Raw genomic sequence first — 13,282 nt, 5'->3', positions numbered from 1 at the left:
CCCTCCGACGCTGTAGACTGCAGCGGACCCATAATTACATACTTAATGATGACATTCCTATTCTCCTCTCTGATAACTCTTTAAATGTTGTTTGCTGCCGGTGTTCTACATTACAGGATCAAAGGGGATTCAGATTCTATCACACATTTTAAATGAGGATCATCTTTGGAGATTAGAATTCCTGGAATAAACATTCTGCACAAGCTTTCTTTACACCTTAATGCATAGTCTGCTTGATTGTTGGGACGAAATATGATTTGGAAGCATTTAGATCTGGCTAGTTTGCGGACACTGGTATCATCATCATTTTTACTGTTCTGAAAAATAATATTCCTTGCTTTTAACTTCTAAATATAAGTAAAACTTATATGTGTTAAGAAATAAAAAATAGCAATAATGTTTGCTTACACAAGAGAAAGTAATAGAGCAAATGATCACGTGCTCCCATTATGACCCTCTGGTTATAACATCCCATCATCTACTGGAACATAGGCTGCAGTACCCTCTCCTGTCAGCAGGGGTGCATGGATCTTACAATATAATAATAATAATAAACTTTATTTTATATAGTGCCTTTAAAGGTGACTTCTCTTGAGAGGCTTCTCTGCGCATCATATCAGTGTGTCCTACAGTACATGACAAATGGGGTGATGTCCAGAAAAAGTATTTATTTAAAGTCCACTGATTTTTTTTTTTATTTTTTAGTATGACTTATTTGAGCAATTTTAATTTCCATTACCTTGACAGTAAATAACCTGACTGGCTACAACTCACCACTCAGTCAAAGTAGATCCATGAATTACAGACACTAAAACCAAAAGGCCTCAATGAAAATTGGAATCTATGGTGTTTCCCGAGTAAATAAGGATATAATATGGAGTTGTTTTTTCTCATGATTTAACTAGGAGTAATTACTTGGCAACATCAAAACTATCTGTTACCTCCAGTTGTAAACCAGTAATGCTGTTGAGTGATACTGGATTTTAGTTGGTCTTATTGAAAATTGTATGAATACAGTAATGATTTTGTTTTAATGCATGATAACTCAAATTAATAAAATAATTTATAATTATCATTTTTGTAGTTTCTTTATGGTGAATATGTTCACATGATTTGTAACTGCCTTTTACAAACATGGAGTTATTTTAAACCTGTATGTTTCTTAATATCAATATATCTAATTAGATATAAATATAGGATATATCATTATATATTATTTTTCAAATGGTGATTTTTTTTATTAATGTGCAACTTTCTTTGTGTAAAATATAATACTACAACATTGAAATATGCTTACACTTTCTAAAGTTACTTACCTTCAATGCATTTAAAAAGTAGCAGTATTATGTAATCACTAACATCATAAATGACTGTAGTTATTTGTTAACTGCGTTTCAAGATACATAAGGTTTTTAATAAACTTTCCATTTATTTCTTTTGTTTCTATTAGATATTCTGGGGCTAATGGGAAACCTTGCGATGGTTAAATTCTCACAAATGCTGCTTAATGCATGTTACATATTTTTATTTCCTAATCCATCTTAGGGAGTATCAGGTGCTTATTGTTTAGAGTGACATTGTGATAATATACTTCGACCTTGCTTCAAGGAGAGCTAGATCCTTCTGATTAGCAGAGCCTCTGAATCAACAATCTGACTATAAACATTACATCTATACTTCCAAAGAGCACTAACTCTATAAAAATATATTTATAAAATTGGAACCTCACACTGGATGCTCGCTCTGAATCCTCTGAATGAGTATGGTCATCTTGACATACGAAAGTGTGCAAAAAAAATATCTAGGTTAGATAAATGTAAGGAGCCTTTACATTTTTTATAAAATGAAATACTTGAAGCTAAATTATATTTTCACAATATGTTTCAAAGTTCTTTGGATTTCTACCGTTCTTGCTACCAAAGTGAGCAAACCACACCTTCACAAAAGAAAAATGTTGAGATAAGAATAACTGAAGCACAGAGTCTTTGCTAAATGGGAATATTACTCTAGAACCCTGCTCAGATAATAGTAATTGTTATATTTATAATCTACAGTTTAGACCCTGCAATAATAAACACTTTCCGAAGTATTTAAATAAAGAGTAGTGTGAAATCACACTAATATTTTAAAGTAAGACAATTGTAAAAAAATCAAACACCTTTTTTTGTTTTTGCAAAAATGTGTATGCTTTTTTAAACTATAGAAAATATGAACTATAAAGAAACAGAAATTAAAAGTCTAGAGACACAGTAAGACATTTGCAAAGTGCTTTTTATTTTACGTTGCATTGATTACATGCCTCTACAATCACATTAAGCTGGTTACAGGTAGAATCCAACTGTAAAAGATTTAAGATATTTCCTCTTGTCTAAAAAAACATCTTATGCACCATTACATTGGACTTACTGTACATACAGAAACAACAGTGATGTGGACACAGTGTGTCGCCTTCTGATTCAACAGTCTTTTGGTTTAACAAACTGATTTGTAAAAATACAAAAAAGTTCATTATGTTATTTCTGTAGACATAGCATTCAGTCGGTTCCGGTAGCAGAAATATTTTCCGTTGATCGTGTTTCTTAGGCCCTTTGAAGAGAGGAGCTTTATGCAGGAGACACCTGACTGGAAGAGACTGAAGAGGCCTCTGTCTTGGATGCAGTAGTGGATGCGCCCTCCTCCTCTTCGAATGGATTCTTTCCGCAGCAGAGGGTTGTAATCATGCAGTGACGGAACTGCTTATTCATGCAGACGTAGATGAGAGGGTTGTATAGGGCTGAGCTCTTGGCAAAAAATGCCGGACCTGTCATGAAGACTGGGCCAAAATCAGCTCCCTTGTGGGTGAAGATGTACCAAGCTACACTGCCATAGGGAGTCCAGCAGACTATGTAAGAGATGACCATGAGAACAACCATGCGGGTGACTTCCCTCTCGGCCCTCTGGGTGGTTTCAGACTCCTGCTGTTGGGCGGCAGCTGCCTTGACAGTGCAGACCAGGCGGCCGTAGCAGAAGAAGACAACACTGAACGGCAGGAGGAGGTGGACAGTGAACATGTAGATGACAAAGGACTCGTTGTTTACCTCGGGTTTCAGGGTGTAGTAGTCAATTCCGCACGAGCACTGCATGCCCTCAGGAATGTACCTGGACCATCCGAAGAGGGGAGGAACAGCACAGGCGCAGGCCATCACCCAGGTGAATAAAACACCCATGATGGAATGGGATTCGCCGAACCTGAAATTGCTCATGGGCTTGCAGACCACTAGGTACCTCTCGACGGCCAAGACCACAAGGGACCAGAGGGAAATCATGCCACCAAGGGTAGCAAAGAATCCTTCAATGTTGCAGCCAGTGGTGCCGAAGACAAAGTAGCCATTCATCGAAGTGTACATCGTGGTGGTGAATCCTCCGAAGACCATGAAGAGATCACCTACAGCCAGATTTAAAAGAATGTAATTTAGCGGGGTTCTCAGCTTCTTGTGCTCGATGGTGACGTACAGGGTGAGGAAATTGATGGGGAAGCCGGTGATGATCAAGAAGAACATGTACGCTGCCAGTGCGGAGAACTTCCATGGTTCAGCAAGGTAGTACTGTGGGTATTCGAATGGGCTTCTCACCACGCCAGTTGCATTTGACATGGGCACGTAGAAATTGGGGCCCTCTGTGCCATTCATGGTTGCGGTTCTCGGTCAGCCCTCGAGAGATGTTGTTCCGTCTGGCTGGACTGCTGAGAGATGGATTTGGACCTTGCTACAGATGGATCCAAGTCCTGTTTAGGTGCTTTTAAAGAGCCACCCTGGATTAGCATTTATGTTTCATCAGCACAAAGCAATTTAGGCCACTCTAATAAATAATCCAGCCAAGACTGCAAACATAACTGGCTACTCATCAAGTTATTAAGGTTGCAGCTGCCTATATGTATTAAAGACTTTTCTCATGAGTGGTTAATCTGAATTACTATTATGAGCACGAAAATCCTTGCTACATGCATTCAAAAGTTTACCTACTACATTAATTACAAGAAATCTGCAAATTTATTGTGACTGTTTTCTTTTTTAAAGTTGTAATAATGTACATATAAAACCTGCTTTCCATTGAGACTGAGTAACCGTTTTCAAAATTTAAAGATTTTAAAATTTGCAACCGTGGCAGCTCTTGAAGAGCAAAGTGCTGCTTTTTACTAATGGAATTTGTGGTTTTATTTTCTGGAATTTCCTACATATTACATTATTGCAGCACAACCCAGTGGCGATTAGTAGGCTTAATAATGGTTTTAATATACATTTTGAGGCACGCCAGATATACAGTATCTTTCCAAGGGCTTAAAATGTTGGAGAAGGTACTTAGGAAGTGTGTCTTGTACTGATAAATAGAAATTAGATTTTGGCTATTTGTATAATTTGGAACATCTAAAAACTAAAATTAGAGAAACAGACAGGGAGGGTGATTTTAGCATTATAGTGTTGCTCATTACAGATGTAAAAAGATGTATTTGTGTCTGTGAGAGATCTGCTTACTTTGCCCGAGGATTTAAATCCTTCCCTGTTTATCTGTACTCATGCTTAGTGCTATACCTGCATCACCTTGTCCTTACTTCAATAAAGGATCCTTTGGATAAATCTCCTCACAACCTGTTTTACCATTAACATTAACAGTATATTCAATATACTGATGCAAATATATTTTTAAACTTTTGTAACTGACGTACCCCATTTAATAAGCTTGTTTTTCTATTTCATTTTTTCCCCTTCAGTAAAGTCCTACTTTCATATTTGTATTAAAATATTTGACATTAAAACCTAAAAGAGATGTGATTGCAATGTACTAAAATTGTATCCTGGTTTCTCTCAATATGACAAACATGCTAGGTATCTACTGTATACATTGTCTGTTAACATAATAGGGAATATGTATGGCCAAAAAGAGCACTGAGATATACTGTACTGTAATGTGTCTTCATGTGTCATCTGTTTCTTACATCACATGGGAAAATATATTCAACTCAGACCTGATATAGAATGATGTTCTTATTTTATATGACTCTAATACTTTACAGAAGCAAAGCAAAAATACTGTTGAGTGATGTAATAGGAAGAAGAAACGTGACATTGGTTCATAGGTTATCCTATTAGAGATGAGGGAGGTGGCTGTGAAAGACCATCTAAACTGTTAATGACAGGGTTCAGCAGATCTGTTGTGGGAATTGCATTAAAAGGATTTTAAGATTACGAATAGTTATTCTTGGAGTTGGTTTTGTCGTTTTAGTGTCTTAAAGAGACACCTTGTGGTCAATCTTCTAACCTACTGTTATTTGTAACAGGTGTATTCAAAAAGTGTCTTGACAGTACAGTGTACTTTTCCTCTAAATTTATTTTAGAAAACAAAGTTAAAGTGCTGTGCAAGGTTTGATAGACACTGCTGGGTATGTGCATTTGTTAAGCACTATAGTTGAACATGTAAGTAAGTGATTTTATCAATTTTTGCTTTGCTGAGGATGTTTTATTTCTATAATAAGCGATGCAACTAAAAAAGGGGACTGAGTAATGTACATGAAGAGCTGGATTAACATTTATACAGCATTTTTCAAATTCTCAAATTTCTCAAATTCTGAACAGGTGTTTTCTTATTGAATGTAGTGGATACTAAGTGCAAGCATAGTAAAAGAAGTCAGATACCATTTATATATTTATAGTTTTAAATAGACATTTAAAGACATGAGACATGAGACATTTTTTATCATTGTATAACTATACTTCTTGCTGATTAGCAGGCTTTAAAGTGGAAAAACAAGAAAAATATTTGCTTTTCAAAAACTAAGGGGAATTAAAGTTCTAAATGTAGATGAAAAATAAAGTACTTGGTAAATAATACAACAATAAACATTAAGTTGAGAATGAGGAGAAATTATCTGCCAACAAACTGTCACATTTTGCTGTGAGAGATGTGGGTATTGTACTCCCTCTAGTGGCAAGCAGATATAACAGTGCTTTTGTGGAATATTAATATATCCCCTAAATATAGCTTTTCTAAATGTACTTCAGTTTAAGATAGAAGAATCTAAAATGTCTGTTTGAATCTCTGTGCTCGGAATCTCACCTACAGAACTCTTGTAAAAGTGGTTAACACAAACTGGAGAACCTACAAAAACTTCTCATTGACAGATGATTTATATTGTCTTATGTCCCTGCATTTTTTTCTGTCTTCAGTCATCGTGCTGAAATACAACCAAAAAGCTAAATAAGCTTAATCCTAAAAAACACATGATTTGCTGTGGATTCCTCTTTCTATCACTCAATCTGTTAGTATTGTGTATGTGTGGAAAACTGCAATTTTCCCCCGGGATCACAATCTGTACTGTTTTCATTTTAGAATATGTTTATTATTTTAAAATATGTTTATTTTAACATCTTAATGCTATTTGTGTGCTTTGGCCTCAAGTATAACATGTACCATGCAACTTTCTAACAATGATTTCAAGATTAAATTGTAAAAGACAAAAAAAAGGGGACGCACGTGGCCTTTTTCAGAGTGAAATGTTAAAGAATGTCAGTTGAGGTCAATAATGATGGGTTGGTATGAAACTCTAAAGCTGACAAGCAATTTAAAAATATTTTTAAAACACGGGTGCTGAGGCATTAATATATATCTCTGGGGCAATAACAAAGGGATATGCTGCATTTTAATATTGTTGAACTCTGCCAAGAAAAACACACAAATGCGATACACATCTGCAGCATGACCTGGTGCTCTAAAAAAATAAATTAGCCACAAACACTCCAAGACAATTGCTTTCTGTAACATTTTATTGTTACCATTTCTAGCTGTAGGGTAATGGACTCCATATTTCTGTTTTCATGTGGTTAATGGCCATTTGCATAACACCAGGTCAGGAATCCTAAGAGACTCCTTTCTTTTCTTTCTTTTTGTTCCTTTTTATTCACAAAGAAACAGGCTTTCCCTTTTACACTAAGAAAACAAGATCTAGTCTCACGTTACAAATTGTAAACTTCCTGATCCTGAGGGCATAGCCTTTGGCTGGGAAGGCTTTAATACAAGGGGGGTTATTTTCTTAAATACTAATTGCTGAACCTGAGCGCATGTTTTCCCTTTAGACCGGTTGAAGTCCAGCTTATTTTGATGGTTTGGATTTGTTTTCAATGTATGCCCCACAGGATGTCTTGATTCTGGTATGTACACAAAAGTGAAGTGTGTGCTCTCACCTTCACTCCGCTCTTCTGACTGATAGGAGCATCGATGTGTGGTCAGTTATAGACTTAACATCCCACTGAAAACATTGTATTACCTTCTGGCACACAATCAACTTTAACTGCTGCTTCATTTTTGAAGCCAGCTCTTTAGGCTTTTTCCTTTCATTTTTTCTAGACACTGTGTCAAAATGATGAAGGCATATGCCACCTATGCACTTTTCTAACCTTCTGCATTTAATATTTGCTTAATGTGGCTCTCATAATGCTTTCACCACCTGTGCTTTACTACATGTTACAAGATTATTACCATGGTACACCACTGTAAACATTTTAATGGAGCATTCATATCGAGTGATTCATTTGTTTTTGTTAATTTTTGCTCCATTAACCTTAAGCGATATTGAGACAGATTATCTTAGGCAAGATATAAAATGCTCCTTAGTCCAGGTCTTGTTCAGTACCAGTAGCTTAAGCATATAAATTTAAATCCTAATGGAAAGGATAGTTCACCTGAGTGATAACAGGAATGTGACTGTAAATCAAAATGCAAAGACTTGAACAGAGATAATAAAGATGGTTATGAACATTTATGTAATTTATTCTTTCTGTATCAATAAAGTAATATTACAAAAGGATACATTGTACATATCACAGGACAAGCTGTTTTTCTAATCATTTATAAGGTCCAGTGTTTCATTTGTCACTGTATCTAATATGTAAGTGATATATATTCCAAGACGAAAATAACAAGTGATTTAGTGAAGCTTCTAAGCATTGAGTAATGTGCTGCTACACTTTACCTAAAATGTGTCATGAAGTTTGGCTTTAAGAAGCTTTTCTCTGTTTTGTATAAAATGTTTTCAATAGCAAAATTCTAAAAGCATTCAAGAAAAGTAGTCAAAGAAGAGGAACCAAAATAATTTGAGGTATAAATGGCATTCACAGATTAAAGGAGCGTCTTCAGTCTGTAAGGTACTGTATCAACTACAATACTATAATTGTTATGAATGCTGAAAGCCACTGAAAAGCAATTCATTAAATTACACTAACTTTGCAGTAAAACAAGAACATGAGGGCACTACTGGATGGTAACAGTAAATGTATTTAGTGCTGAGGCAGGAGGCATTTTTTACATTTTTAAAGGGTGGTAAGTATCTGAAAAGGCTGCAATGCAATATTGTTGAATCTGCTACTTTCGTCTGTATGAGATCTTTAAATCATTAAGCTACTAGCAGCTACAACAAGCATGATTCGTGGAACGTTCTATGCTTCTTTCTATTTAAACGGCATCTTAAAGTTATTTAACCACGACTGTAAGAACATAAGAGCAGAAGAAATTTTACAAAAAGAGGAGGCCATTCTTCCTATCCAGCCTGTTTGAGATCCAAGGATCTCATCAAGCCATTTGCTGAAAGCTTCTTCAACAACATAGCTGGATAGCTTGTTGCAGGATCCCAGAATGGGAGTATTCCGATAATCCTTGACTCAATTTTGAAAATATAGATATCACAAGGATTTTAATAAATTATAATAAGAAAACAAATATCACACAAAGAAGACAAAAGTTGTCTGTACTCTTCTCCCGCTCTACTGTTAGAAAGAAATCAGCATTTTTGGTCAACTATGGTACTAATATAATCATGTTTAATATAATTTTGAAAATCTTGTTTATCAAAGATTATATGAACTCTCTATGAAAACCAAAATATTAGCATAAGAATATAGATAATTCAGCCTTTCTAGTAAATGTGGTAATTAGTGGATAATTGATCTGAGGATGTCATGAAGCTTGAGACGATGTATCAGTTTCAACAGCAGGGCTGGGTAATTTCTTCCAAACTACCACAACTTAGTGTTAAGAAGTATTCTTCCTCTAAGTTTCCATCTTTGTCCAGTGGTTCACCTTTCACTGTTGCTATTGAAAAAAATCCACTGGGTTGACTTTTTACATGTAAATCTAAATGACTTTTAATTTATTTTAACCTATCAGTGTACATACAGTATATTCCATTGAGCTCACAAATGTATCTGGTCAGTTTTCTCTGGTATGAATATAGAGCAGCAATATCTTTTTTTGTAACTTGGTGATTGTAATTGTACACAACAATGTAAATGAAAAATATATAAAAACATGATAGGCAGAATTAGAAAAAAAACAAAAGCAATCAAGCTATTATCTATAATTAATATCTCTCATAATGATATCATTACTATTACCAGTTAAAGTTATTCTTTGAGCCTGTCTATTTAATCCTTTAAAAAAATCTTACAGGTAGGGTGGGTCAAATGTTATATTTGTGCACAGGTTGATGGTAACAACTGTGGGATACTGATATTCGTTTAACAGGGAGGAGTGCATCCTTAAGGAAGATAACACCCCACATTGTACAATCAAGGAGTGGATGTGTTGTGAATTAACTGGCTGTACAATGGGCTGGGAGAGGTACTTGGCTTCAGCTGTAGCACGCCTCTGCCTTCTTCACGGAAGTGTTGCACAAAAATAAAGGACTAAGCATGAACTTCCTGATCGTAACAAGAAACTCACTCATTCACAGGACTTCCTGCTTAGTCAGCCAGTGCAGCACTGGAGATGAGGCCTGAAGTGACGATTTCTCCAGCCCTGCTGACGTGAAATGATAGTAAACAGTGAGGCTGTTCCAGCAGGGAGCTTTATATGGTGCCGTACTGTGGGAAAGTAGGAGAGAGCAAGCTCTGTCCCTCAGTGGGGCAATGGGAAAAGACACTAAGCAATATAAACACATACCACTGATGGACCGCAAACGGGAACAGCCAAAGATGTCTTGCCATAGTAGAAGAGAGAGGGATCTAGTTAGTTAAAAAAAAGCTGACCATCTGAGTTTAGATTGCAAAGCTGTAAGGACCTTCTTTCAATCTCAAAAAAGGGTGGTTTCCTTACACTTGTGCCAAGTGGCCAAATATGGGAAACATTTGTGTTTGCAGGAAAGGCAGAATGACAGTGGCAGGCAAACATTCCTGTTGTGTACTCAACATCAGAATACACTTGCAGTGACATTAGCCAGACTCCTGAGCCCCTGCTTGAGCTGCTGCAGAATTGTTTCTAGATTTTGGCTTTAATCTCAGAGCAAATGTTACAAAAGTAAGCAAGCTCCCTCTCTGCATCTGGCCTTGTTTGCATATATTGCAAGGATTTCTTAGACGTAGCAATGTTCTGCACAGATAAGCACAGTGACGTCTTAAGCGTCAAGCATCATTAATCATAGTGAGCCATGTTGCGTTGCTGGGAATTATGAACTTTGACCTACAAGCAAAAACAAAACAATGACTTTTTTTGCTCTCATTTTGTGGGAGCTGGAATAATTTCTTAAGGCTCTATAATACACAAGATGTCACTTTGACTCACAAGTGAAACTGCAAAGTGAGCTTTTTGCAATCCAAATTATGTCACACACAGTGCTGGCAGTAAGTTCAGCCAGCTACAGAAAACAAACCTGAAAATGTATCATTACAATGCAAAGAGGATTTAGCAGCCCAATTATTATATGTGAAGCTAGAAGGGCAGATTTCTTTCTAAAAATTAACAGTGCTTATGTTTTCTGAACTTCGAACATTCAGAATTACCACGTTAATAGCCCTAACATTTTAAAGTCACTGAAATTTAGATACCTTAAACTTGTTAATACACTTAAACTGTTCTCTAAACAGAACTGACAATGGCAAGGACAAACTCTAGAGTGTCTCACTCTACAAGTCAATGCGATGCACACGTGTTCACACAGTCACTTTGCACTTTGCTGAACACTCTGTCCCTTTGTTTGCAGGAAGTTGTTTGATGTAAAGGTTTAGATAAAAATCTTTCATTAATGCAGAGGGAATACCATAAATGATGGTGTTTAGAGGAGACTGCACACAAGAGAGGAGTCATTTCCCCAGCCTGTTCTCTTAATGCTGCTGCTCACTGAGGGTTACCAGAATAAGAGTTGTTACTTCCAAGGTTTTCCTCCTAAATGACGGAGGCATGGAGGTACTTCAAGTTGGATCTTTGAAGTGAAAGAACTGCCAGAAGATCAGTTTCTGTGGAAATAAGTTTTATTTTTACATGCAAAATATTTTAGAATGAGCACACTTTTTCTTTAATCGTTTTTAACAATTCAAATCTTCAAAAGTCTTAAAGTAAAATGAGAAGGCCGAGAGCAGGCCTGTACTGCATGCAAGAGATGGGGATGTTGCTTTAAAACAAGACAGTTGTTTTATTTACTGGAATTTGTAAAAATCATTTGACTGCCCTGCCACAGACATGCTGTGCAGAACATTGCAAATAGCATGCAGCACAAAATAAATCTCAGACCTGAAAATTAAATGACAATACTAAATGTGTATTGTAAGTCATACATCACTGACGAAGTTGTCACCTATCAAACAATATAAAATTAAGATGCAGTGATTTCTTAATTTCAGTGTCTTGCACTTAAACAGAACAGAATAAGATGCTAAAAGTAAATCCAGTACAGCAATGCTTAAATGTATGTTTCACTCTATAATATTTAGGATGACATCTGAATCATTGATGTTGATATTTGAAACAAACCAATACCTTCAATCAATTCCTGAAACCCTTAAACGTTTTGGTGGCCAATCAGATCTGAATCTGGTAAACTTCTGGAATCTACTACTTGTCTCCCTGGTAACTCGAAAACTTTCCTAATCCCCGTTACTTTAAAAGTGTATGAGCAAAATAAAAAAAAAAAGAGAAATACTAGTACAACGGTTCCAGAAAAGTATCCTTACCTTTATACAGCAACATGATATCACATAAGGACCTTTACCAGAAACAGTTTTATTCCAAAGATTATAAGACCCACAGGCACACACATCAAATAAATAGTGTATAATAAGTGAAATTACTCTTAAGTGTAAAATACTGTGAGTAAACTGAGTGGCATTACATGATGTGAAAAAGCAAGCAATCAGAGAAACAAGAACTGTAATTAGCAGACATATTTTCAATTAAATGAAAGAAGCAAACTTCAAATTTCACAATTTTAATTATTGTATTTATATAGCAGCTAACACTTAGAATGCAATGTACATCATGCTAAGCAAGTCACTGGCAATTTCAACAGTTCTTTTAAAAACAGGCTTCTACAGGACTCTGAAATTTCCCTGACCTCCTGACAACAGTGTAATGAAGATACCTCTGTGAGTACCTGTATAGGTGACACTACCTCCTATCCTGTTTATGTTTGTAATGGAAGAGTGAGAGTGAGAGCCCCAAAAGAGGTCTTATTAGCATTAGATTGGGCTGGCTTACAGGGCTGAGTTGGCTCTGTGAGCTAAGGATGCTTGAGAAAATACAGTTCAGGTTATACTGAGAGGGGATGAAGGTGCTAGACAGGATGGCTGTGTAATAATTTGTTTCCCAGGCTAAATGGGGATGACATATACTGGAAAGATACAGGCGTGGCTAGTTGAACCTGGAGGTGTTGACACTGGGGCATTGCTTGGCAAAGTAGCAGTGTATCTTCTCCCCATAGTCCCAAATACTCCGTTTCTTATCAGCACAGATGGGAGGTTTCAGAGTGTGTGATGTCACAGCACATGGCACAAAATGACAAGTCAGGGACTCAGGTGTTGGATACAGAATAAGCCTAGCAATAAAATATAGATCAGATTAAATGGCCACACAAATATCAATAGTTTTTCCATCTTTAACAGAAGCAATCATAACCAAATTAATTGAACAATCTAGATACCTCCTTGAATATTAGTTGGGCTTTTTCTTTTAGTCTACCACAGATACAGTAAGACCAAAGCCACATTCCAATAGATTCTTTAAACATTTTACGCAGGAAAACAAGGCTTAGCATTTGCTGTAACTATAAATAAAAGACACAGGCACTTTACCATCCACCTGCAAGTAAAACGCATGAGTCAGCTTGAGACTTCTGAACACACCACAGTCTAGACAAAGCTTTCTGTTGATAGTGCATTCATTTCACTTCTGCAAATAAAAATTGTAAATGTGGGGCGAAAAGCTTGGTTTCACTGAAGTAATTGAATTCATGACATGTTTAAAGCCTTTAGAGCCAGAACTTTGAAAT

General features: G+C 36.2%; 1 protein-coding gene across 1 annotated transcript; it reads right to left on the bottom strand.

Annotated features, from left to right (window-relative positions):
* Positions 1-2,253: 2,253 nt before the first annotated feature.
* Positions 2,254-3,776, bottom strand: rhol (rhodopsin, like). Its single transcript, XM_006630625.3, has one exon. The coding sequence runs from the start codon at positions 3,666-3,668 to the stop codon at positions 2,604-2,606; it is 1,065 nt and encodes a 354-aa protein (XP_006630688.1). The 5' UTR covers positions 3,669-3,776; the 3' UTR covers positions 2,254-2,603.
* Positions 3,777-13,282: the final 9,506 nt, after the last annotated feature.

The sequence above is a fragment of the Lepisosteus oculatus genome, chromosome 4 (assembly GCF_040954835.1).
Source record: "Lepisosteus oculatus isolate fLepOcu1 chromosome 4, fLepOcu1.hap2, whole genome shotgun sequence".
NCBI classification, from domain to species: domain Eukaryota; kingdom Metazoa; phylum Chordata; class Actinopteri; order Semionotiformes; family Lepisosteidae; genus Lepisosteus; species Lepisosteus oculatus.
The sequence above is the reverse complement of the archived record's forward strand: the minus strand, read 5'-3'. Positions and strand labels throughout refer to the sequence as shown.

What these genes read in the sequence shown, in the direction of transcription:
- rhol (XM_006630625.3), bottom strand. Translation starts at nt 3,668, where the DNA reads ATGAATGGCACAGAGGGCCCCAATTTCTACGTGCCCATGTCAAATGCA.